This window comes from Drosophila virilis, chromosome 3, assembly GCF_030788295.1.
Source record: "Drosophila virilis strain 15010-1051.87 chromosome 3, Dvir_AGI_RSII-ME, whole genome shotgun sequence".
Lineage (NCBI taxonomy): Eukaryota > Metazoa > Arthropoda > Insecta > Diptera > Drosophilidae > Drosophila > Drosophila virilis.
Window position 1 is genome coordinate 24,190,972 of NC_091545.1, and position 25,159 is coordinate 24,216,130.

Sequence of the window (25,159 nt, forward strand, 5' to 3'; positions counted from 1 at the left end):
ATTTTCAAGTGACTACAGCAAAGCGCGTTCAACTGATCCCTCACCTGAACCCTGATGCCATGAGGAATCATTGGCGGAGGGGTGAGCATCTGGTTGGGTGGTTGGCAGGGTGCGGGCTTCGAGGCGTGGTTAACTGCTGCGTTAAGGTGCACGCTTGTCATAAAATGCCGCTTATTATGCTAGCTATTAATTTTTACTGCTTAGACACAACTGCCTGGACTTGGACCTGGACCTGGACCTGAACCTGGCCCGAGCACAGCCTGGTCGTATGCGCGCCCCAAGTTCCCAAAACTTGTTGTTGGCCGCTGCGCTTCCATGGCAATTTATGACATACATGCGGAATGGACAACGCCATCGCCATCGCCATCGTTGTGCCTGGGCACATTTGGAGTCATATCGCGCCGCTTCTATCGCAGCTGTACAAATTTATTTTGCGTTCGCATGCACTACACTCCAATTGGGCTTAATCACTTTGTAATGCAGCCAGCTAGCCTGGCACTGACAGTTTTCTTTTTACTTGAAATGCCCAATGTAATTATTAAAGCTACGTCTTGGTTTATGGACTCGGACAGTTTTTACCCTTGCAAAAGGGTTTAATGAGTATCTCAAGCAACGGAATTGGGAATCGACCTTATCATATTATTAGGCTTAGCTACTTTAAGAACTGTCAGTTGAACAAAAGGTATATTGTAACAAAAGCGAGTGACATTGCAAATAAAATTGCTTCAACTTTTGATCCAATAAAGCTACTTTATCATAAAGGCTGTTCTGTTTTTGTTTTTTTTTTTCCAATAGAGTATCTAAATATCGTTGGTGAAACAACATATGTATATTAAAGGCAGCATCTGCTGGCGTATGGGGGCACAAGAAGCAAAGAGGTCGGAAAGTTACCCATCATTAGTACTAACAAGCGACATTACGCGGCTGCGGCTGCGGCTGCGGCTGCGGCTGCGGCAGTGGCTGCTGCTTTGGAGTCTCAAGTCTGGGATCTTTGGTTTGGTCTCAGCTCTTGGCTGATTACATTGGCCAGATAGTTGCGAGCACGCGTACTTGATATGGCTTTTGTCTCTCTGTGTTCCCCTCACTGCCCACGCCCCTTTCTAGCTCAACTCGCCTTGTATGTTTATTTAAGGAATTTTTATTGCCACATGTGTGTAGGAGCGAACGTCTTGAGTTTGAGTTTCAGTTGGAGTTTGAGTTGGAGTTTTCATGGCCTATGTTGGAAGCGCACTTATCGCATTTTTGATTTTTCATGGGTTTATTAAATTGTTTTATGTAATCGCAGATGGTCAAATGTCATAATGGCGTATGTGAGTTGAATTCTTGAAATTGCTCTTGAGTTTGATTGTAATGTGGCGGCATTATTAACCTAATGATGGCATTGCATACAGCCAAAGTCATGTATTCGATAATAGATAAAGACGCTTTCATTGCGTTATGGAACTTATTGGATTAAAGCTTACGTGCTCTCTTTAATTCAGAGAATTATGATTCTTATTCCCTGATATAACTATAATAGTTGTTTTACAGTCGTTATCACGTATAACATACCTGGAATGAGAGAGAAAAGTTTATATTAGTTACATATACGAGATACGATAATTTTAATTTGTTAATATATATATTTCAATTTCAATTTTTTAAAAAAATTTATACTCAAATAGTTTAAAAACAATGGACGAAAGACTCGATTGTCTTTACGTTAGATAGATATATTTTTATGACCGGAACCTATTGAAAATAGTTGTATGCACATATATGTAACAGGCAGAAGGAAACTTCTCCAACCCCAAAGAATTGTTTAACATAAATAGACGAGCCGATCTAGCCATGCCTGTCTAACTGTCCATCTGTCGGTCTGTACCCGCGCAAAACATGGTTGTTTCCGATAACTTGTTCACTTACCAAGCAATCGCTTAAAATGGATTTCGTGTTGGTAGAAGGTTCGGGGTATCCCCTAGTCGGGCATGCCCCTGCTCTGTTACTGACTTTTTCTGTTGTAAACTAAGTTCACCAAAGTATTGCTATAAAAAACCTTGCGCATGTTTCTTCATTATTTTTTTTTAACAATACTGCAATGCATACCTCTTATTTTGGACATGACTGTATATAACATATCAAACGCAGCTGCCAAAGTGTGCCACAACAAGCATAAAATACTTGTCATATGGCCAACTTGTTACCCGTAGCTTGCGATAAGAAAGTCTATCTAAAAAGCCTCGCACAATCTACTCATGCATCATGTTCCCCGCGAACACATTCAATTTTTGCTACTTTGAAAAAAACGTATTAATAACAAAAAAAACCTCATTGCGTGTTCCTATATGGCCACTCTTATTTATAAACTGCCTGCTGTTGTTATTTTTGGCGTTTCTTATTGTTGTATAATTAAATACAAATAACAATTCAGATAGGCAAAAAGCTCGTTTACTTTGCCTCGGGTTTGAACTCCATTTGTGGCCATGTGAAATAATATAAGTTTTTTAATTAAGAGCGACAAATGCAGACTACAAAATATAATGACAATTATGAATTGAGACGTTAATTGTTTATGGGTATACACAGAGACCGGTGTGTGTGTGTGTGTGTGAGTGTTAAGTGTGTCTATGACGGGTTTCACTTTCGTAGCCGTCAATTTGAGGCCTGTCGCCGGCGACGAAATTGTCAAAAATGCATCGATACGAGTTGCCCAGTTGAGTTTATGGGTTGGTCGAAAACAATTTTCATATTTAATTGACAGGCAGACAGATTGAGAAATGCTACCGATTCCATTAGTCGGGCCTGTCGTCAAGAGTTTCGATTAAAAGCGTGGCATAGTGCAGTACGCATATTGTAAATTTGTATACTATTTCTAGTTTTCTTCTATTTTTTGTTTTGGCTGTCAATAAAGACTATAAAATTTAACGCCTGCTGTTGCCTTCGGGGCGTAGTTTTCGACCGTCTGTCGGTTTATTTAACGGCAACATGTTTTACAACATTATTAGACAACGTCAGTGGCAAACGACTAGACGGCCAAGCTGGCCAACTGGCGAATTTTAATTACCAATATTTCCAGGTGTCGAATCAACGTCCCACGCGATTGGCAACACTTTGCATTTTATGACAGTCGCTCCCCAGCCCGCCACTCCATTTCCTAGCAGACAAAAAAAAAGGTAAATTACACATTTTGTAGCTGCAGCTAATTAGCGTTTTGTGACAAACAGTTCTAATGGCTTGTAATTGGCCAATATTTGCATGGGCCATCGATATTTAATTGCATTTATATTTATGCGCAAAGTGCGTTTAGTTACGTGGGGCTTAGAGCGCGGTCCACCTAATTGAATTGTCACTGTGGCTAATTCGCATCGCTGTTTATTGTTGGGCTGGTTAAGAGATTAATAATTTATCTAATAGAAAACCACACACGCACAAGCACGCGCAAACATGGCCTAAGTTTGGGGTGGATGCAGCACTCAAGTCATTATTTTGAAGTGTTTATTTAAGTATAATGTTTTGCTGGCAAATAAATGATAAGATACCACGTATTTTTCTAAATGCGTCATTTTCTATCTATAAGTTTTACTCAGTTTCAATTTCACAATTGTTGCGAATACAAAACAACTAATTTTGCTACAACTAAAAGGTGTTTGATAATTTTGAGAGTTTATTAACTTAAAAATAAAGGCAGATCTTTAATTTAGTAATTTTTTTTTATATTTTATTATTTATATATATTTTTTTGCGTGGTATATACATAACTATTTAAATTCACTTCACACATAGATCGTAAAGTTCCTCTTCCGATCTATTCCTCAGTTTTGACACTTAGCAGTGATGATGTGGGGGTCCATGGTGGTGGTGATGGTGGTCAACATGTCCGTGGTGGTAATCATGGTGTCCATGGTGCGGCGGTGGGCCGTGATGATGGTGATGGTGATGATGATCGTAATGCGGTGGCGGCGGTGGTCCATGATGATGATGATGGTGATGGGGCGGCGGCGGTGGTCCGTGGTGGCCATGGTGTCCATGGTGATGATGATGGTGTCCCAAATGCAGGCCCAAATGGATGCCAAAGAGACGATCGTCGTGATGTGGTGGCGGCATTGCTGAACTATATTTTCCTTTTAATCCTTTTTGACTGGAGCTCTTAATTCCTCGAGTGGAGCAATTGTACTGTGCCACAGTTGGCACTAATTGCCAATATATACTTAGTAAGAGCTGGCAATTTCGCTTGGCAGATAACAATTTCAGGTAATGTACAAGAAACGTTATCTTATCGTTGGGTACTTCGCATATTGTGCATCAGTGTGACTCACTCAATATGTTATATTGAGTTGTAAAGATTAAAACACAGTTGTTATCTTGTTGGGGGTTGGGCTAATCTTTGTTACAGGTGAGTAACTCGATTCGGCTTTAGGTACTTCCCGCCATAGAATAGTCATTCACAATGGACACAAAAACGATGCCAACTAATCGCGGTAAATAAATAAATAAATCTGTTTACGCTTTTTCCGCAAGGCAGACACAAGAAAAACGAATAAAGCTCCGACAAAACTTATGGAAAACGCAAGCGAAGCAAGTAAAAAAGAAAAAAATGGAAAACATGCCACAAAGTGTAGCAACTTTTTGTATAGCGGCATCGCAAAGTTTTGGCATCTGAAAGATGCAAAAAAAAAGAAGACCAGAAAAACTAAATGCAAGAAGCCGCCGACAATAATTTCCGCCTGCATACCAGGGTCTGGACAAAGGGACCGCCAGACAGACAGACAGACTGCCAGATATGCTGGAAATACTGTAAATATTAAAAGACCGTCGCGAAAAGTGCGAAAAAAGCAGAGCAAAGTGAAATACACTAGATAGAGTGAGTGCTTTGTATGGAGATTTCCCATTCGCCAGTGTCGGTTAGAGCTGTGCGAAGCGTGAAGCGGGGACGGATAGGCGAGGGCGTTGTCATATCAAGCGCTTAGTGCGTGCAAGCGACGTTTTCGTAGACTTAACAATAACTTTTCCGACTGAACCCTTCGAATGCTGGTGCAGGTGGTGGAGGCAGGGGCGGGGGCGGCGGCGCAGATAAACTGCGTTAGAAGTTATAAAGCGATTAGACTGTGTGGCGCGATGGCAAACTCCGTTGGGAGGGTTGCAGCACGCGCTGTGGGTAAACTGGAAAAAGTGGGGAGGCGAAGAAAAAATGGAAAACTTTTTGCTTGCTGTATCAATTTAATGCCTATTTAAAGTGTGAGCTCCCCAGGGGCGCAGCGTCAGGCGATAATATCTGAGCCATGGGAAATGGCTGTTGCGGAATGCAGGTAATGCATAAATTTGATTTTATGGAACTCTGCTAAAGTACTTGACAAAGTTTTGTAGCCAATGCCAAGGTTGTTTATTAGCCCAAAAGTGAGCGAAATCGAATTGGGTAATTGAGTTTTTCTAGGAGCTTAAACAAAAAAAGGAATAGTCAACAGCTCAAGGAAAATAAATAGATAATCAGCAGGGGGAATAAATAAAAGAGATCAACTGGCTTCTAAGGAAACCTCATTAGTACTACACTACTATCACCTGTATATATCAAGCTAATTCTATATTATTGGCATAATTAAATTAAATTTGAATAATTAACCTTTAATTAAGCAATCAGCTAAAGAGCTCTTGGCAGCTGCTCAATTGTCAAAGTCCTTAGGCTAATGGCGAGCAGCTCTGTACTTCAACCAATTATAAGTAACAAATGCCCAAAATCAAATAAATCACCGGAGGAATCCAATCGACAACCGCCTTTTGTACATACGAAAAGTCCAGCCTATGCCCTCCCCCTCCCTTCTAGCAACAATCTGTGCCCTTACATAAATATGGCTTATTAATTAATACACCGACAACTGTTGAAAAAGTTGTTATTGTTGCTGTTGCGCAGGATTGGAATCCGGGGACCCCTAGATTCAAATTAATTGAAAATGCCACAAGTCAGCGCAATTATCGTAAATTATAAACACGCGTCGGGGGTTGTTGGGTTTGTCGATTTCCAGGCAAAATCAAATCCAAATATTATTATTATTATTATTTTTATGACGTGTGCTGGCAAAATACGCAAAATTGCAACCCCCAAATGCCATGCCTGCTGACAGGGTGAGCAATTTTCAACGCATAATGAAATGTCAACAGTAAAATGCAAAGCCAAACAAGACGAAACCAAATAAATAAATGTGTATAAATATATATGCATATATGTTCCGGGGTTAATTGAAAGGCTCATGGTAGAACCTTAAAGTATTTTGGGGCATTTTGACATGACTCACGAACAAAAATCACAAAAATCACTGCAAATTTTCTATGCATTTGGGACAGTCGGCAGACAGACTCGACACTCTGCAACAAAGCGTACAAAATTCAAAGCTGACCGTCCTTCTGCCATAGCATCCCGTCCTGACTATGCAAAAATGCAGCCAAAAACCATATAAAATTATTATGCCGGCCAGACGAGGCGTGTCGGAGGGACCGGAATGCTTGCGAAAACCCGCTTATGACAATGCTCAAAGGCATTTTTTGGCCAGCATCAGCTAAAAGCCAGACAGCATCACCCGACAACTGCAACCCCACCATGTGCATATAAAGTCCAAATAAACTCAAGTTGTTGACAAAAGGGTTAAAGGCCATAATTGTGGCTAAAGCTCGCCGGACACATTTGCCGTTGGGAATGGCATAGGGGCAGCTAGCCCCTCCCTCGGGCATGTCCAGCACATTAAACTAGAGTAGATTTTTATTGAAAGTGTAAACATGACGACCGCCCGCCCAGAGTCATCAAAATTATAAGGCCAACATCGGCATGCCGAAAAAGTGGGCAGCAGTCCCGTCTGAGCGGTTATTAAAAATACTTCTTTTTTTTTTTTTTTTGGTGCTATGCGTAGAATTTTTGTGTGCATATTTGTAGAGCACTTGAGTTAAATACAAAGTATTTAATGGGTTTTTAGTAGACGAAAGCACTTCAGGCTGCAACATGACTAACTGCTACAAAGCCAATAAAAGTTTGGACTATGTGCTACCCTAAAAGCTATATATAATTAGGATACGGACAACAATATGACAAGAGAAGAGAAAGTATTACAATTAATGAACATTTTATACCGAAGATTTTCGGTTACATTATTTTTTAATAAATTAAATACAAATTATTAAATAAACATTTATTTTTAAATAAAGCCCTTTCAATTTTACAGGGGAAAACATGAATCCCAAACCCAGATTATTTTTATTCATTTAGAACTTTTTGAGTTGACATTAAAGTATAACATGACATGAGATGAATATTTGAATTTTTTCGAACACCCATTTTGAAGAAATTAGTAAGTCCAGCCCACAACTGAAGCAAGTTAAAGGCAAGCGATCAAAGAAAATGTTAAGGGTGAGTCTTACGCAATTATTGATTCTGGCCAGCCCATGAGTGCAATTTCCATTAGTCCGATGACAATAACACAATCAGTGCACAAAAATAACAACATTTACGAAGAACTATAGATGACTCAACCGAAAAACAAACCACCAGACAGAGAACCGTTTGAAAAGCATCAGAAATCATTGTGTCCTAAGTAGATTGCGATTCAAAAGCGTCTCAAAACAAGCGCCAAAGTCAAGTCAAGGGGTCCCCTTCTTAAAATGCGTCCCAGCAATATTTATTTCATAAAGCTTACAAATTTGTGCAAAATTTTTGCACACACAAAACTGAAATCTAAAAGAGAGCGATATATTTATATATGGAGAGAGAGAGAGAGGGGAAAAGCAAATACGAATAGACGTACAAATGAATACCATCCGAAGGGGGCAAAATATAAACCCCGAGGACAAAAGGCTGCACTCACTGAGGAGTTAACAAGCAGCCTACCCCGTTTCAGTTCTTTTAAGTGATTTCAACCCGGAAATGCCCATAAATCGATTTGGGGGTGCTGCCGCACTCGCCCACGCCAGAGACTAAGTCGAGGACTTCTTGGTCTGCCGTTGTCGACACATGGGGGCCGTTCGCTTTATGGGATAAATGAATGAATTGAAATGGGCGGCAAGTGTATCGACTTATGGTTGAGTTGAACAAGAATGTGGCACACTTGTCTGCAGCTGTATCCACGCCTAACCCCCGAGCCGCACCCTTTGCACAATGCAAATAAAAGTTCATTACAAGAAACGGCCAAGGCGCTTAAAAGTGCCCTAAATGTGTCGTCGCTTTGTTATTGCCCGATCCTGTTCCCTTGCAGGCGGAGTGTCTACTGTGCCGTGTTGGTGTGCGTATTGTGTCTTTCTCCTGATGCCATTTATGGTCAATGCCCCCATGCTTTGGGTTGCGGGTGCTGCCAGTCGATAGTCGCTGGGTCGTGTGTGCGGCACATGGCACCGGAAATGCCACATCCGTAGAGTCCGGACGGTCTGCACAGTCCGCCAAAGTACCGAGCGTGCAAAGCAAGTCAATAAAAAATTCTAAAGCCAAAAAGGAAATAAATTAACAATAACCAATGATTTCTTCTTCTCTTTTTGCCAAGTTTCTTGATGCGTTTATAAGTATGCCATGATATGGTATCGGTTAGAAGCTATCGCTTATCCACAATTGTCGGATGTTGTACATAATTTGGCGCCGGTCATTGGCTAGCCACGGGGAAAACGAATTCGACAAAAGCTGTCAGTTTTAAAAGAACTCGAAATAAAAGAAAACAAAAACGGAATATAGAAAGAAAATTATTTTAAGAAAATCCTTTTAGCTTTATTTGATATGCTAGCATGGCAAATTGAATAGAAGCTTTTATCTAAATGTTTGAGCAGTTGCCTATGCTTAACTTTAATTCAAATTTCAGAAAATAGTTCCAATCAACTCAATGAGGAAATCTTTCCCAATAGAAAAAGTTAATCAAAAATGAAAACTATGCAAAGGGCACTTCATGTTAACCTCAACTAAACTTTAATCTTACCTCAAACTGAGGCCTAACCCATTTTCGTTCAACCACTTTTGCTTGTGTGTTTGTCGTGCATTATGCAACACTAACTATTTCCTTTCATGGACAGTCTGGCAACCTTACCTTAACCTCGTTTAAGCCTTGGCTTAACCTCTCTTTCATTCAAAATGTCAACGTCATAGCCACTGCTGGGCTTGGCTTCGAGTACTCGTCATCTGTTGGCTTGCAATTTTTAATCAATTTAGTTGCAATTTTTTTGTTATTAAATTTCATGCCACTTAATTAACCCACTATGCTGGCAGCGCTAGCAACCTGGCTAGCAAAAACCTTAATTAACCCATTACCTTTTGTGCTGCACAGAAAGCGAGAGGCAGACAGGACGCAGTTTCAGCAACAAGAAGAACAACACGTCATGCAAAAATGCCAGGCGAAAAACTTTTAACGCTTTTTCATGCCAAAAACATGTGAAAGGTGTTGGCGTGGCAAAAAGTTTGCTCGTTTTTTGAAATTGTGCCAATAAATTTGGACGCACTGGGGTTAAACAAAAGCGATACCAAAGTCCTGAGTTCTGAGCTTGTACTCCACTCGAAAACTAATAATGAAACCCACGCGGCGACTGCATTCGACAATATGAAGAGAAAGCAAAAAAGTTATGGACCACGTAATTAACAAGAGTTCTTATTTTTTTTCTTTAGCACAATTGAAATCGAGTGGATTTTCCTTTTGTTTTCGGCGAAAACAGAAATCCTTGCCCGCCAGCAATTTTAGCACTTTACAGAATAGAACCTGCCACGCCCCTATCCACAAGAAAGAGGCAATTTACACGCCCAAAACGAGCGCGAATGTACGAAGCGGCAAACAAAAAAATGGCAAAGATTCGTTTTCGTCTTCATTTTATCAAATTAGACAAAGGGGAGAAGTTTTCTGGGCAAAAAGCCTTTTCAATGTCTGATAAGTGCTGGGTGGTTGAGTCTGTCCGGGGTTAAAGGTGCTGGCAGCGCCGCAGGAAGCGCTGGAATTGCCCACAACAGGGCCCATATCGAAGGATATGCCCGATGCTCGATACGAGTATAAACCTGCCAACGTAAGTTGCCAAGAAGAAAAAAGAGAAGAGATTTTAATGACAGCAACAACCGCTGCGCTTTATGGGCTTTATGTGAGATGCTCAGAAAACCATTCAATGTGGGCGTGTTTATTGTCGCCAGCGGCGGCAGGATATTAGAAATAAACAGCACAGCGGTATGCGCCACCAAGCAGCAGGCCGATAAGCCTCGGCTATGGTAGACAAATGCCAAAATGTGGCAATAATTTGCGAAAAAAAAAAGAAAATTTTAGCAAGCCGTTATGTGACTTTAGTGCGCGATTCTATTCGAATTGTAGCAAGGAGAGAGATATATTTAAATTTTAAAATCCGAAGCATACTTGGAGACAAGCATTTAAATAACTGAACTCAAGCCTATCGAAAAATATATATGTGTAAAATTTCCAGCTAATCCTAATCAAAATTTCAACAGAACCTCTTGTGTTTACCATATTTCAGCACCTTTACATTTTGGCAAGAAAATATTTATCATTTGCGGCTGTTTACCCTTAAATTTGAGTCATTTTTTTTTCAAGACACTTACAACTTGTTTCTGAAACCTGCAACACATTCATTAGTCTCTGTCCGGGTTCTTAGATCTAGCATCATTAACATTGCTTTTCACACTTTGTGCCATTGTTTCCCTCTGGTCATTGGCCTCTGCCCGCCCGGGTCGCAGCTTACGGTTGGGATACTTGCCTTTGGGGCGCGTAAGAAGCGTAACGCGAAAAACAACCTTTCTGTCATTTGGCCAAGTCTGATGTTATTTTTAAAATTATATTAATTTGAATTAATGATTTTAATTGCCACTAATTAGTGGACAACCAGTGCCGACATCTTGAGTCGCTAATGATCTCAACCGCTATTCGAAATTTATTTCTGTTCTATATAATTATGAATAACGTTCAAACGCGCAATATCCAATCAAGGGTTAATCTTTCAGTTTGGCAAAATACTCCAAGCGTTGGCAAACCAAATTCAGGAATTTTAAGGTGTTAACATTGCATTGTCGAGAATACAGCAACAAAAACTAAAATAAACAATGTTGCAATAAAGTAAAATTACTTACAGCTAAGAGGAAAGTGAGAGCTTAAAAGGGGAGTGACGGGCAGATACCCTATAGCAAACGTGTTGAAATGAATTTAGCTTACGCTTAAATAGCCTACTATAAAAATCTAATAGCCACATAATTATATTAATAATATAAGAAAATGTAAATTTTGATTTGTCGGTAATTAAGTTACTTTCTCCCAAAATGGGGAGATTGGATATTTTTTACACAATTTGGCAACATTTTTTTGTAACCTAATGCAGCACGTAGTACTGCCAGCTGTCAGACTCATTGCTTGTGCTTAAATAACATATGAAAATATAATCAAACAAATAATCTGCACAGAAAACAATGCCAAGACAAAAAAAAAATGTAGAAACAGAAGCCGCACAAGCGTGCAAATAAAAAAGCCATACAACATTTGAAGCTAGAAAACACAACAGTGTGCGCGAATTGTAGATGCACTTACTGTTTTAAATTAAATTTAAATTTCGAAAACCTCAAGAAATGTAATTAAAGATATATACATATGAGGAAATCACTTTCCTTTTCACAGCGTTTCATGTGTCATGGCCTAGTTTGCATAGCCGACAGTCGAGAGTTAGACAAGCGCCAAATTGTAAATGTAATCAAAGATATGGCTAACAACAATGTCAACGTCTGGCTGAGCGGCAACTCAACGCAGCTGTCGCAGTCATGACAACAACAACAAGTTGCTTTGAAAGCTGAAACTGAACAGTAACCGCGCCAATCGCAACATCCAGCCGTGTGTACCACATGTAGTCAAGTGTAGCTACAACACAACGCTGTATCTCTAAGTGCGTATCTGCTGCTGTTGCTGCTGTTGTTCCCGCTGCTGCTTGGCGACTCACGCACGCTTCACGCTTTTTGTTGTCGCCATCGCCGCAATCGTTGGCAGCCATTTTTGCTACCGGTTTTACGCGTCAAAGTGCGCGCAACTTTTGCCGCATGCCACGACGCATATTGTTGCTGCCGCTTTTAGCTGATGTTGCAGCAATTGTTGCTGTTGCTGTTGTTGTTGTTGTCGCTGTTGTCCAGCCAGTTGGTCAACACTTGTTGGCAACTTGGTTACTTTTGCCCTTTGTTTGAATTTTGAGTTTTACTTTTGCTCTACAGAATGCGCTTTTGAAGTTTGAAATTTAGAAAAATAGTCAACACTGAAAATCATGACGAAATCCTTGTATGTTTTATATGTTCACATTGGAATTGAGCAGATACATAAAGGGAAAAATTCACAGATCAACATAATTGTATAAAATTATAAAATATACTATATACTATGACAATAATAGGAAAGCTCAATCCAATCAGAATATGTCCAGCCCTGAAATAACTTGTTCTTCATATATGTATATGTTTTTTAAATATATATATTTCATTTCAATTGTCCTTTATAATCAATTCATCATGTTCAAGTTCAAAAAGTGTTGGGTATTCATTCCTTCGACTACTCATACCTTATTATTTTCATATCATTTTATTTTCAGTCAGAAATTCCTCGCAGTTTGAGAAGGTTCTCGCTCATCTGTTTTGTGAACTGGTCGTGTATGTGACCTGCATGCCATGTGTGTCGAGGTCTCACTGTGAAATTTGCTTGGCATTTTATTTAATTCGCTTTCTTTTTTTCGTTGCTAAATTCATTCATATGCTATGTGTCACATTTCTATCGTTCTGAGATTACATGGCTAAATTGCCTGGAAAACGTTTGAGAAATTTCTTCTTTTCCAATTAGATGATATTTACTCTTATTTTTCTTATTAAGGCTTCAGGCAAGGATGCAGGATAATGTTACCCTCTTTCAAGGCATTTTCCGTATACAAAGTGCTCGCCTAACAGCTTCTGGTGATGAAATGCATTAATGCAGCTGATCTTGAGACTTCGGTCTGAGTTCTTCTTCCTCTCGCACCACATCATAAATCATTCATACGCAATTTTTTATGTGCCACTCGATAAGTCGCTGAGCTGCTTGGCTATTTGTGCTCGATGCCAAATGCCATCTAATGCAATGCCAGCTACCCAAGTCCCACAAGCCCCACACAACTCCAGGCCCTGGATAAATTATGTTAATTCCATAGCTGGTCGTCGGTTCTATTATTTTTTCCTCTCTCTGTCTCACTTTGCCTTTCTCTCCTGCTTTTGGTCTACGATAATAGTTTGACAAATGAAGGAAAACGTACAAGTAAAAGAACTAGTTACTAGAACCAGAACATACCCTATTTTTATGAAAGTCAGCTTTATAGATTATGCTTTATGCTTACTTTATGGCGAGTAGACCCCTTTAGACTTTTGCAACAGAGTATCATAAGCGCTGCTAAAGAGACAACTGAAACTGGAACACGACTTTGTCTTGCGACTTACAACTTGCGCCATATAAATTGCAAAAGCGCAACAAATTGTTAATTTTCATTTCTCTCAACTGTTTCCTCCACTTTTCTGACTACGTCGTCTCAGTCACAGCCATTCGTCTCTGCGTCTTTTTGTTAATTTACATATTTTTATGTCAGAGATGGATTCATATTTCATTTTTTAAAGCATTTTAACGCAAACCAAAATAGTATGAAATAAACCACAAAATTAAATTGAAATAACTTCCAGGCTAATTGTTAATCACGCTTACATCAATATTATATATATTTAAAAATATTTAAATGATTTACCAAATATAGCCTATAAATCATTCTACTCATTCTCTACTGATCCTGTTGAAAATTTAAGTTCATGACCAAATTACATCAAAACCTTCATTTCAATCGCGTTTTGAATAGAATTTGGTGTAATAAAGCCTGGGGCATTATCGCACACTATTTGATATGCCACACACACGGACATACACACGGACACCCAACGGTTTGCTGCCCAGGCATTTAGCATAAATTAAATATTTGCCTTTTGCATTGAAATCCCTGTCTAAGCACAGAGAATACATTTATGCAGGTGATTCATAGGCTCCTATTGGACCAAAAAGGGAAATCCATCAAATGAGCTGCCAACGCGTTGCACAGTCAATACAAATTGATGTTTCCACAAGAGCCTCGCGCACCCCTTTCCGATACATCGCCTCTTCCCCTTGTCGAGGATCTGTCGCTAACGTTTATTTACTTAGCGAAAAGTGCTTGCAAGAGTTGTGGAGCGGCGGGCGGTTCGGTGTAGGGGAAACGGGCTGGGCTCGTCTGGGCAGGGCAGGGCAGGGCAGGGCAGACTATTCGTATCTGTGAGCATTATTCAATGTTTGCTGCGAACGTGCACAAATTACAAATTCAATGCACGTAGCCAACGGCGGCGAGGCTTTAGACAAAGTTGGAAGCCGGGAGCTGGAAGATGGCAGCTTGGAGCTGCCGCCTGGCCATGTTTACGGAACGTCGCCGCCATCATCGTCGCCTCAGACCGGCAGCAGCAGCAGCAGCAGCGGCAGCAACAGCTCTCAACCAGCTGACGACACATTAAAATAATGTATTTTTAAATTTAACATTAATTGTCGCCGAATGGTTTCTGAATGGGCTGCCTTTGCCTTTTACCGTTAAAAAGTGTCTCCCTCTCTCTTTTTTTGAGGAGTGCCCAAGACATTGCCTCGTTGTCTCCTTGTTCCACTGTGCACAGTGCATTAAGTCATCGTTTTTCCTCCTTTTTTTTTGGTGGGGGGGGTAAGCAGTGGAAAAGATTTTCATAAATCGTTTCGGCTGGTTGTTAATGTTTTCCATCTTTTATTATATAGCCGTGCGTTGGGGAAAAATATGTTTTTATGGCTTTGCCATTTTGCATGCATTAGCGAAGTGTCTGCAATGGTGGGTCTGGGCTTTGGATGGGGGCCTTACCAAAGGCCTGTTTAAGTGGAAATATTTGATTGTGTTTGCACAGCACTTGCGAAATTGCGATGAGCTCGTTTGAAGACATGTTCAGAGCGCGTGTGCGCCACAGAGTTGGGAAAATATCACACTCAAATATGACAAACAATCAAAAAATTATTGAAAAAACAAACAATATCAAATATTTGTATATTTCATTCAAGAGAGAGTAGAGACTCTCAACTATATAAAGTACATTTTAATAATAATCAGCAAAATGTAGCATAACATTAATAAAAGGGCTTGGATAAAAACCATACTCTTTTATACCAAGGTTCAGATTGACCCCATCACAGAGAGGCGCCTTCAAAGGTTAAAACTTAACGATCTACTTGCGAGTCGAGTCATTAAAATACCCTACATTGTTACAAGCCAATGTCCTCAATCCCTTTCGTCTTGACTATCTCATCATTATACTCCCCATGTAAATAATAAAAGTTAGTAACCATATATTATTTCAACGTTGTAGAGATCGGAAGATACTGAAAAAGAAATGTTGCCTAACTTAAGTCGTTTCTATGCCTCTTTCATAGTTTCTGTTTGTCTAGCTACAACAACCTGAACATTATTAGCATTTAACATATTCTTTCAAGCAAAAGCCATAAGACAGAAGCCAACTCAGAATTTGGCTTTAACAATGACCGCCCCACTCTAATTCAGCTTTACGACTAGTTTCAGCCACTTGCTAATTCCATCAACATCGACAGCTATTATCCGTTGTTAAGCCCGTGCCCAGCCTCTCACTTTACATTCGACATTTACAACGGCCTGTTAATGTTCAATATATATGGAGAATCGTAAGTGGCCACCCAGAAGCAGTCGAGGCGAGTGCTCTCCACTTTCATTGGATTTGCCTAACAAGCCATAATCATGTGGTGCTGTATTTAATTACTGCCCAAAATTCGCAATCGCATTAGAAATTACTGCGGGTGCGGAGACTGCATGTGAGTGTGTGTGTGTTTAACAGTAGGCGGACATCAGCCCCAGCATCCGCAAAGCCATCTTCTCAGCTGGCGAAATTCTAATGCGCCATAATGCCAAACACAATTGAGTCATTAAGCCGCAATCTAATTAAGCTCAAAAATGTGAGCGGCTATCCACGAAAAGTAAAATACATTAAAAAAAATCCAAAATATGTAACTCCAGAGCTGAGCAGCAAAACGAATTTGCTTCGGTAGCTGCCCGAGATTTGTGCTCGTTGCGTGTTCTTTGACCCAAAAATTAAGCTCAAATAAAGAGTATAAAAAGGGAAATATACAGAGTACTCTGTTTTCTTCTCTTTTTTTTTACGGCACTTTAACGTGACCATTTTAGCAACCATTTTGTTTTACATTTCTTGGCAAAGATTTATTTCGTGTCGGCTTTCGACCACGTAGGTCATTAAATTGCTTAGAAATCGCGGACATCAACTTTCCGGCGGCAGCACGGCTCGGTCCGTTTTTAAATGAACCACAAAATGACTGTGAAACTGGCGGCACGCACCGTCTGCTTAAAGGAAACAATGGGCAAAGAACTCTTTATTTTTCGCACAAATACAAAGAGTTTCCTTGGAATTTGGAATATTTGGAATATTTGGAAATAAAAATTGCGATTTTAATTTTTTATGGCCTACGGCTCAGGTTCATCTTTCGAATAAGAGTTTACATAGAATAATTTGTTCAGCTTTACTAACTTTTCATTTGAAACCTGCTCAAATTCAAGTTCTTAAATTTTGTTCAAAATGTGTAAATTGTTGACCACTGTTGCCTTGCTGTTAAGGTTCGTTGGGCTTGTTTTGGGCTTTGCAGCATCGAAATAGATACAGTTAATGCCACAAAATGATGTCTAATGACGGTTTCGTCTTACATGACGAGCACCGGCGGCTGCTGCGGCTGAGACTGCGGCTCAAGCCGGAGACAGAGGCCTTTGGGCTCGGTTAGTTTGTGTATCTATTAAGTGCTGGTTATTTATAATATGCCTCAAGTGGGGTCCCAAGCTAAAGTTCAATGTTGGCAGCTCTATCGGTCTCTCTTTCTCACTTCCTGTATCTGTATGCCGCTTGTTATTATTAATAAGCCAATGGATTGCGTACTTACCTTCAACTTTAGCCAGTGCCAAAACGGATATCGTTTGTAGTGCGGGCACCGCCCAGGCAACCAAATGGAATAAATGAGATTTATTTTCAATTGCCTCGTGGCCCCATTTGAGTCCAGCGGCCAGGAACCACGCAAAGGCCAAACACGACCACCACGCAAAGGCGGCCATACAACAGAAATACAATGCCATGAATAATACGGTGCAGGCGGTGGTCTGACGATGACCCTGCGAGAGAATGAGAGTGCCGAGAAGGATGTTGGTAAATAAAAAATGGAATTCGTTTCACCTGCTCCACCGCGGCTCGAACTTTGGCTTGACTTACCTGCGTTATGGTGGACATCATCTGCAGGCGTCCCAGCTTCACTGGCGGCGGAAATGGTTCACGGCACGACACTGAATCGCCCGCACCAAGTCCGGCCACATAGGCACAGCCGACGACCAGATAGCAAACGGCCAGAAAGACAATCGCACGCTCCGGATAACGAAAACGCGACGAGTCTATCAGAAAGGTGAGCACCTGTCCAGTTAAAAGAGAAGGCAGCAAATTAAATAAACATATTAATTATGAATTTACATTTAATTAACTTTGTAATTATATTAAAGATGCCGCGTCGCCGTTTTTCATTGCCGACTGGCTTTAAAATGCATTAGGCGGAGAGGAGGCCAGCTGAAGCTGAGGATTCCGATACGGGATACGGGACACGGGACACGGGACTCGAGAGTCGGGACCCGGTCATTAGGCACTACACATTAGCTGATTGTTGTGCAATTTATTTGATCTGAGCTCATTTGTAGCATGTTTCTGGCTAAGCGAGCTGGCCTTAATGAGAGTACCAGAACCGCAGAGTCCTTGGCAACCAAGCATTTAGGGCGCGACTTGCCTGCGTCTGCTGTAGTTAAGTGCCAGAGCATTATATATTTAATAATGCTAAAGGGCTCAATTTCCCATCGAGCTGAGTTGTTCGCTTGTAGCCATACGCAGTATTATGTGCACACAAACAGCCTGACAATTCGTAAGGCTTTAAAGGCAATTTCCAATTAAATGGCTTCTGGGCCTACATGACGCCACAGTCAACCACTTTGACGAGCCGCAAAGGCAACTCAATCTGCCAAAAGACCGCCCACCCAGTCCAGACAAACCAATTCAGCACATAAGCCCACATCAACTAAAACTGCAATTCCCAGACCAATCCCAAGACTCAAGCTCTGGCTTTTGCCTGCTAATTACGCACAATTTAAATGAATTCATTACCCATGGACTAAGCCTTGGCTGAGTCTTGGGTCTTTTGTCTCATGCATCTTGCTTCTTGCCGCTTACCAGCCCAGCCCAGCTCTAAGCAAAGCCATTTAATTTGATCATTACAAAACTATCAGTGGGGCTCTTGCTAAGGAGTGTGGAGCCGCAGTTGTTTCTATTGCATAATTTGCTGCTATTATTATTATTAAGACCGAGAAACATTTGAATTATTCATAGATGTAACACACGACCCAATTGTCGCAAGGCGCAAGTAGACATTCGTACGGACTTCACCATGTGTTGAACTTGTAGGGTATATGAGGTATATGGAATATATACTTTGAATTGTAGCGCTTAAATATACCCACTTACAATTATTTTGGCAATATATCTACTAAAGCAAAAGTTTAACCAGACGAATATTCTACCTCTTTCTCTCAACTAAATCCGAATTTGAATAAAAAGGATCTTTATCTTTCAACTAGAAGATAAGAAAAAGGAAGCGCTTGTAACACCTACTTTTAAATCCTTTCATGAAATCTTTGGGTTTATCAATGAAAATTATAAACCTGGATGGATTTTGCGTACCCATTTTGCGTAACAATTTCCTTGTTTTCATACTCTACATTTACAGGGTATCGTGAAGTTTGGTCATACTGTTCGTTAAGTAACACTTCTGACTCCTAATTTATAGTTCTTCTATGCCTAGGTCTAATTCCCGCCTACACTTTATCGTCTAGCTCATTTACATGCAAAATTTATGCCTGAGATTTTGGGCGTGTGTGGAGGAGTTTTTGTAACGCATTTGTTGACATACAACGAGAAGCAGAAGGTATATAAAAAACACAGAAGAAAAAAAGAAAACAAAATTGAATTGAATTGTTTATTTATGCCAAACAATTTGGGAAAAGGATTGCGGACGGGTCCTGCAAAAGGCAAGGGTTACCAACCTGCGTACTCGCACACAGAGTGCGCGACGTCTATTTTAAATGCTCACTCTGACATTTCAAGATAATACTTATATATAAATGTATATACCTTCCCCCACATACACTTTGCCAGCAATTTGTTATGCCACGCATGCTGCTCACTTCTCGTGAGGGGCGTTGGGCGTGGCTGTTTGTAGGTGTGACTGCGGAAAATGTAGCTACAAATGAAGTGAAATAAGCCAAAGCAAAGGCAATCAACAACAGTCGCAAACATTCATGAGAGCTAGAGCTCCCCTCTCGACTCCAACTTCAATGGCAATTCCAAGACCCGCACTGTCTCTGCCCCTGGTTAAGTCAAAAATTATGCGTTACTCGAGCTTTAGCTTGGTTTTGTTGTCATCTCATCGTCATGATGGGCGTGGGCAGCGCTTAGATAAACACGGGGCGTAGTTAGTCAGTTTCCGGCTAACATTTAGCTAGCTCCAGAAACTGCCGATGATATAAGCAAAAAACCGGGTGCTTAAGGCAGCGTAAGCTGAGAAATTACGATAATGAAAGGTTTCTCTCTACCATATTTAATTGTGCTCAGTGGAATGCATCTTTTGTTTCGTATCTAAGTAAGTTCTTTTCTTAATTGTTATATTCATAATTTTGTAACTTGCAGATTTTAAATGACATCTACGTTGGCATTCACCTCCTCGAAGATAAGCTCACGATCATCCCACACGAAGTGTGAGCACACCTCTGAAATGGTTGAATCTAATGTTTAATTTCAATTTCAACGCCGCTGCGGCTCATAAATTTCGAAAACTAGTCATTAAAAGCATTCGAAAACCAAAGCGAACGCAACCCCAACCAACTTGCCTCTCACTTTAAGCACGCGTAGCTTTGTCTAGCGTTTGCCAGTTTAGAGTTTTGCATAAATTAAATTAATTTTTTTTCCATACTCTAACATTTTGGTTTCATTTTAAAATTCAAACTAAATAACGACGTCATTTGCATACTACCAAAGAGACTATAATAATAGGGGGAGGGGTCTTTAGTTTTAGTTAGGGGTGTTTTTGTCGTCGTCATCTATTTCAGCGCCTATGATTAGCATAAAACTTCGCACAGGTTTTTTGTGAACTTGTTAAAAAAAAAAAAAAAAAAAAACGGAAGAATAATTGCGGCATAAATTGTGGTAAATGTTTACGGCTTTGCTGCGTTTTGTATTTAGTTTTTTCTGAATATATTGGACACAATTCATGGCTTTGGGTTGTCGGGCATTTAAATGATTAAAAAACAAAATATTGCTTATGCTGTCGTTTAAATGTGCATATTTAACAAATATTCATAAGTTGTTCATATTTATTCAAATGAAGAGCCGCCAGTCAAACAACATGTCAAACCAAATGTACGAGTATTCGAAACTTTTTAGGTTCCACGAGGCTTTTTGTAAAACTTTGCCCAACTATCGCTCGGGTCCTGGTCCTGCAGTTTCCGTTGTCAGCATGACACGGAATATTTGCGCACATCCTGTCCGATTATTCAGCTGTCTGTCGGCCTGTCTGTCAGTGAGTCAACATGCACCTCACTGAGCTTCTGTTTCAGGTTTTGTAATTAAGAAAAGTCATCAAAGTCAACAACACGCTGACTGACTGACTGACTGACTACCACCCTCCGTGGCAACCAACAAACCCGCTCGCTTATTTGTTGTCAACATTATCAAAGCTCCCACTCACACGTCTGTGCCCGCCCAGGCCCAGTGTTACGTGTATGTCACACTATTCCACTAGGCTGCATAGTCGTTCCCATTGGCAACCCATTGAGAGCCCATTACAGCCCCAGTCATTTCCTTTTCGCTTTCATTGTAAAACAAATGTCATGTCTGACGTCTCTCATCTCGTTCCCAGCTCATTCTCATCTCATTCTCATCTAATGCGTTTAATGAAAAAGGTGTTGATTGTTGACAGTTGTCTCTCATAGTCGCGTTGTCGTTGTCTCCAGGCGTTAACTCGAGCCTCGGATTCCACGGCATTTTATCTGTCAGTTGACAGCAAAGTCAACGGCAAAGTTCGCAGTCAGAAGAGCTGGTAAAAAATATTTGTTTGGTTTTAGTTTGACTTGCGTTGCGAAATTGAAATAAATGTGTTTGTTTATATTTTAGTTGATACTCTCTGCTTTGCACACTAAGCCCTGAGGAACTGTCACCTGTAACTTTGCCATTTCACAATTGCAAAGACCACATTTCAATTACAGTCAAAGTATCACAAAGTTTTCTTTATGTACAATATCTTTATGCCCTGAACCCGTCAACCAATCTATAAGCTAAAGTATTTTAAACAAACAACTTATTTTGTTGAGTTCTGTGAATGATTTGATCTTTAACAACAAAATTTTAAATTTTAAATAAATCAATTCTATTTTATTATTCATCAATTAATATTTATTTGAATGATTTTAGTGCAATTACCTAATGCACCCGGCAGGTGTTTCTTTATTGTGTGCTGATTGAAAATGTAAATCCTAGACCTCAAGTGAGTTTAGTTCAAGCAAAGCCTTTCAGAGCTATACATGTAATTGATTTCTTTTTAACTTCATTTCCCAGGGAATAGTTGTTATTTTCTTTATTTGTAGGTTTTGTTAGAAGGACAACACTTAAATAATTAAATTTGTGAGTTCAGTTTAAGTAAACTCACAATCCATGAATGTATATTAATATTTAGCCAAATGCGTATGATTTCAGTTTTATTTGTCCTGCGTAAAGCTTTGCGCTAATATTAACTCTCGTTAGTTATACAAGAAATTCATTCAACAAACAATCGGATATCATCTAAATTTCATGTATTATCATATGCATAAAAAGCACAACAGCAACAGACACCAACACACGCACACACAAAACATTTCCATCATCATCAATGCTGAGAATGGAAAATGAAAATGTCAAGTGGGCGGAACAGACGACGGCCCACTGCAACAGCAAATCTGTGTAGCTAGTGCGGGGCGAAAGTGAAAGCAGCTGCTTCCCCAAATGCAAAATGCAAAATGAGCGCTCAGAAAACATAATCATTATCATAAAAAAAATATGTGTATGTATAGAGCGGGAAAATGAAGTCGGGAAAACTAAGTGGAAATAGGCAACAAAATAATAATTTGCGCTGTGATATGCGTTGCCACGCCCACAAGCAGAGACAGTCTGCCTCTGACAATGCGGGACAAATGACATGCAAGGCGAAATTTATTACAAAAGCAAAAGAAAACTCGAGGAAAAACAAGCAGCAGCAGCAACTATGCAAAATTCGTCGCACTGAAAGTGACAATGTTCTCGCACAAGCTCCTCCCGCCCCTCTTCTGGTGTGTGTATGTGCTTGTGTGTGTGTGTGCGTGTGTGTGTGTGATGGATGTAGCTCAACTTTATGACATGCTGCAAGCAACCCACCCGCAGTTTCAATTGTAACTTGACTCCCAACCTCCCCACCCCTCCCGTTACCCATTAGAGATCGGACAAATTTGTGCTGCTGACTAAAATATTTGATAGACGTGTACCCTCGCCCCCCATCCACCCGTCGCCAAAACATTTCGACCCACTGACTGCCTAGGATATTATTTTTATTTTCCTTTACGCCCAGCTAAGAGCATTTTCTACAGCTAAATAGATATTTTATTCAAATTTTCTTGTTGGCTTTGGGTTTAGTTAGTTTGTTTATTTTTTTGTTCCTTGATAGATGATGGATATGTTAAAATAAAAACTTGCGCATCAAGCAAGAGTTTGCTACACCCAAAAGGTAACAAATTGAATTTGAGGTTTAAGTATGGCGTTAATTTACATATGTGGAAAGAGTAAATGGATTGAAAAGGGTAGGCCAATGTGTAAATTTACAATAATTTATACGATGGGCAATATTAAAAGATGATTTATGTCTGAATACCTACACATTTTTTTGCCTTTTGTGGGTTTTTGGTGATAGCCAAAAATAAATGAATATTAGCTTAATGGTTTTAAAAACAGTTTTAAATTTCACAATATTTATAATCCAGCATATCTTTCTATACTATGTATTAAATAAGAACATGCCGTGCCCTTGCAAGCTCACCCTTCCATCCTTAGACCTATCCATCTATGTGAGACTTATGCAATAAGTGCATTTTGAACCACAATGTTTAAGCTTGGCTGTGTTTGTCTCAAGCAGTCTCAATGCCAGCAACTGGCAATCATGTTTTATGCAACCGACGACGACAAACAAGCCGAAAGGTAAACTACACGCCCACCTGGATGGGCGGCGGGCTAACCAAACAACCATCGGAACGGGACCGAAGGAATATAGCGAGGAGCGAGGGAGTGCGTGGAACAGAAGTTATTCAACTATATACAAAGCAAAGAAGGGGGCTCCGCATATGTTTTGCCAAGTTTATTGAAAAATATGCGCTGACAGGTAATATGTCAATGCGTGGGATTTGCCAAAGTGCCAACGTCGTCTCCGCAGCATCATAATAGACTCGGTGCAGGAGCAGGCGGGCGGGGCGGTGGCAGGATCTTTGTCTGGGTAAGGATATGCAAACGCCGGCATCAAGCTGTTCGCTCTTGCTCCCCCTAAGGCATGTTCTTATGCCAAGGAAAATATGGCAGCACTCAGATGAAAACCTTGGCAAACGGCAGCCAGAATAAGCTTAGGTATACGACTGGGTTTAGGGATGGGTGCCGGTGCGAAGACTGCATTTCAGTCTTGCTTATGATTTATCGCCATCAAATTGAAAATTGAGTGCCTAACATTGTGGCACAGACGAGCGTGCATTAATATTGAAAAGAACAAAAAAGGGATTCGCACTTACCGTAAAGAGACAACTGGCCACACAGATAGCCGCCCAGGAGCCGACCCAATAGCGAAGCACCGTTCGTTCCCGTTCCGGAAAGAACATGGCGTGACATGGTGCGCCGCAATCATGCAGATCCTGTAAAGAAAACCCAATTGAATGGAAATGGAAAATTGAAATGAGTAACTGAAGCGGCGCAACGGAAATTAATTTTCTTTGGTGCGTAATTAATTAGACTTATATTTAAGGATTGATGGCATACCTAGATTAACAGCGGGAGGAAAAGAGACACAAGTAGACAGAGAGAGAGGGAGACAGAGAGAATAATAGATTTGACTGTGGGATATATAATTGCCGCAGGGCAACTTTTAATTATTTATTTGTCATAAAAAGCAAATTAAAATTTGTATATTATTGAGTTTTTCTTCATCCATGCATAAAATGATGAAATGGGGCTTAAAGCAAATTTAAACTAAAAGATATCCTCTCTATTTTGAACTTTTTTCTCCTTCTATTGGGCTTTCTTTTTCTCTCCCTCTCTCTCTCTTTTCTGCCTTTTATTGAGTCTTCGGCCACACTTTTCTCTCTAATGCTGGAATATTTTTAATATCTGTTATAAGTTTAAATAAGTTTTTAGGGAGCACAGGGTACCATCTAGTCATTCGCAAATATAGAAACGGTTTTATCATCTATTTAATAAACATTGCTTTAAATTACGTCAATAAGCTATTTGCTTTAAATTACCTTTTTTAATTATTATGAATAACCTTAAATATATTAATTCATAAATACAAGCCAAGCTTTTGTATACCATAAACTAGATGAACAATCTTTACAGATATATTTATTTATTTTATGAATAAAATAATTTGATATTTTATCTAAAGTCCATAATGTATTAAAATTGCATATCAATATGCAAATAATAATATTGATCAATTTACCAAGTTCTTTGGTCAAAGTCCGTGTGGGGGGACCGCTAAAATCTGTTTTCGTATTAAATCAGAGTTTTATTATATGCTTTCTTCTTAATTCAAGTTCAAATTCGCATTTCGTCTTGGAGTATAATTTTTATTTTAGCTACTTTGGCCCGAAACTGCAGGCAATTTGAAGGCGCTTCCGCTGTTGCCGAAGTTCCGCCTCTTGCCAAGCAAGTGAAAAGTTTTATTCTCTTTATACCCTTGTAAAGGGTATTATTATTTACGCATGAAATGTGTGACACTTGCAT

General features: G+C 39.9%; 2 protein-coding genes and 1 long non-coding RNA gene across 3 annotated transcripts in view; 1 reads left to right on the forward strand and 2 right to left on the reverse strand.

The window, feature by feature from the left end:
* fz (frizzled class receptor) overlaps positions 1 to 25,159 on the reverse strand; it is a 98,004-nt gene that overhangs the window by 39,868 nt on the left and 32,977 nt on the right. Inside the window, exons 2-4 of the mRNA XM_002048354.4 lie at positions 23,950 to 24,069; positions 17,294 to 17,488; positions 16,971 to 17,196 (exon numbers count right to left, since the gene is read on the reverse strand). Coding sequence (XP_002048390.2) covers positions 16,971 to 17,196; positions 17,294 to 17,488; positions 23,950 to 24,069 — 541 coding nt within the window. The remainder of the gene's footprint in view (positions 1 to 16,970; positions 17,197 to 17,293; positions 17,489 to 23,949; positions 24,070 to 25,159) is intronic.
* Positions 3,671 to 4,150, reverse strand: LOC26530558 (polyadenylate-binding protein 1-B). Its single transcript, XM_015176130.3, has one exon. It carries the CDS (start codon positions 4,081 to 4,083, stop codon positions 3,805 to 3,807), a length of 279 nt encoding a protein of 92 aa, XP_015031616.1. The 5' UTR covers positions 4,084 to 4,150; the 3' UTR covers positions 3,671 to 3,804.
* Positions 16,513 to 17,618, forward strand: LOC116650540 (uncharacterized). Its single transcript, XR_011416294.1, has 2 exons — positions 16,513 to 16,836; positions 16,891 to 17,618. It is a non-coding gene; the product is annotated as an uncharacterized lncRNA (long non-coding RNA).

Bases quoted from the DNA above. Each gene is read 5' to 3' on its own strand.
- LOC26530558 (XM_015176130.3), bottom strand. From the start codon at position 4,083: ATGCCGCCACCACATCACGACGATCGTCTCTTTGGCATCCATTTGGGC.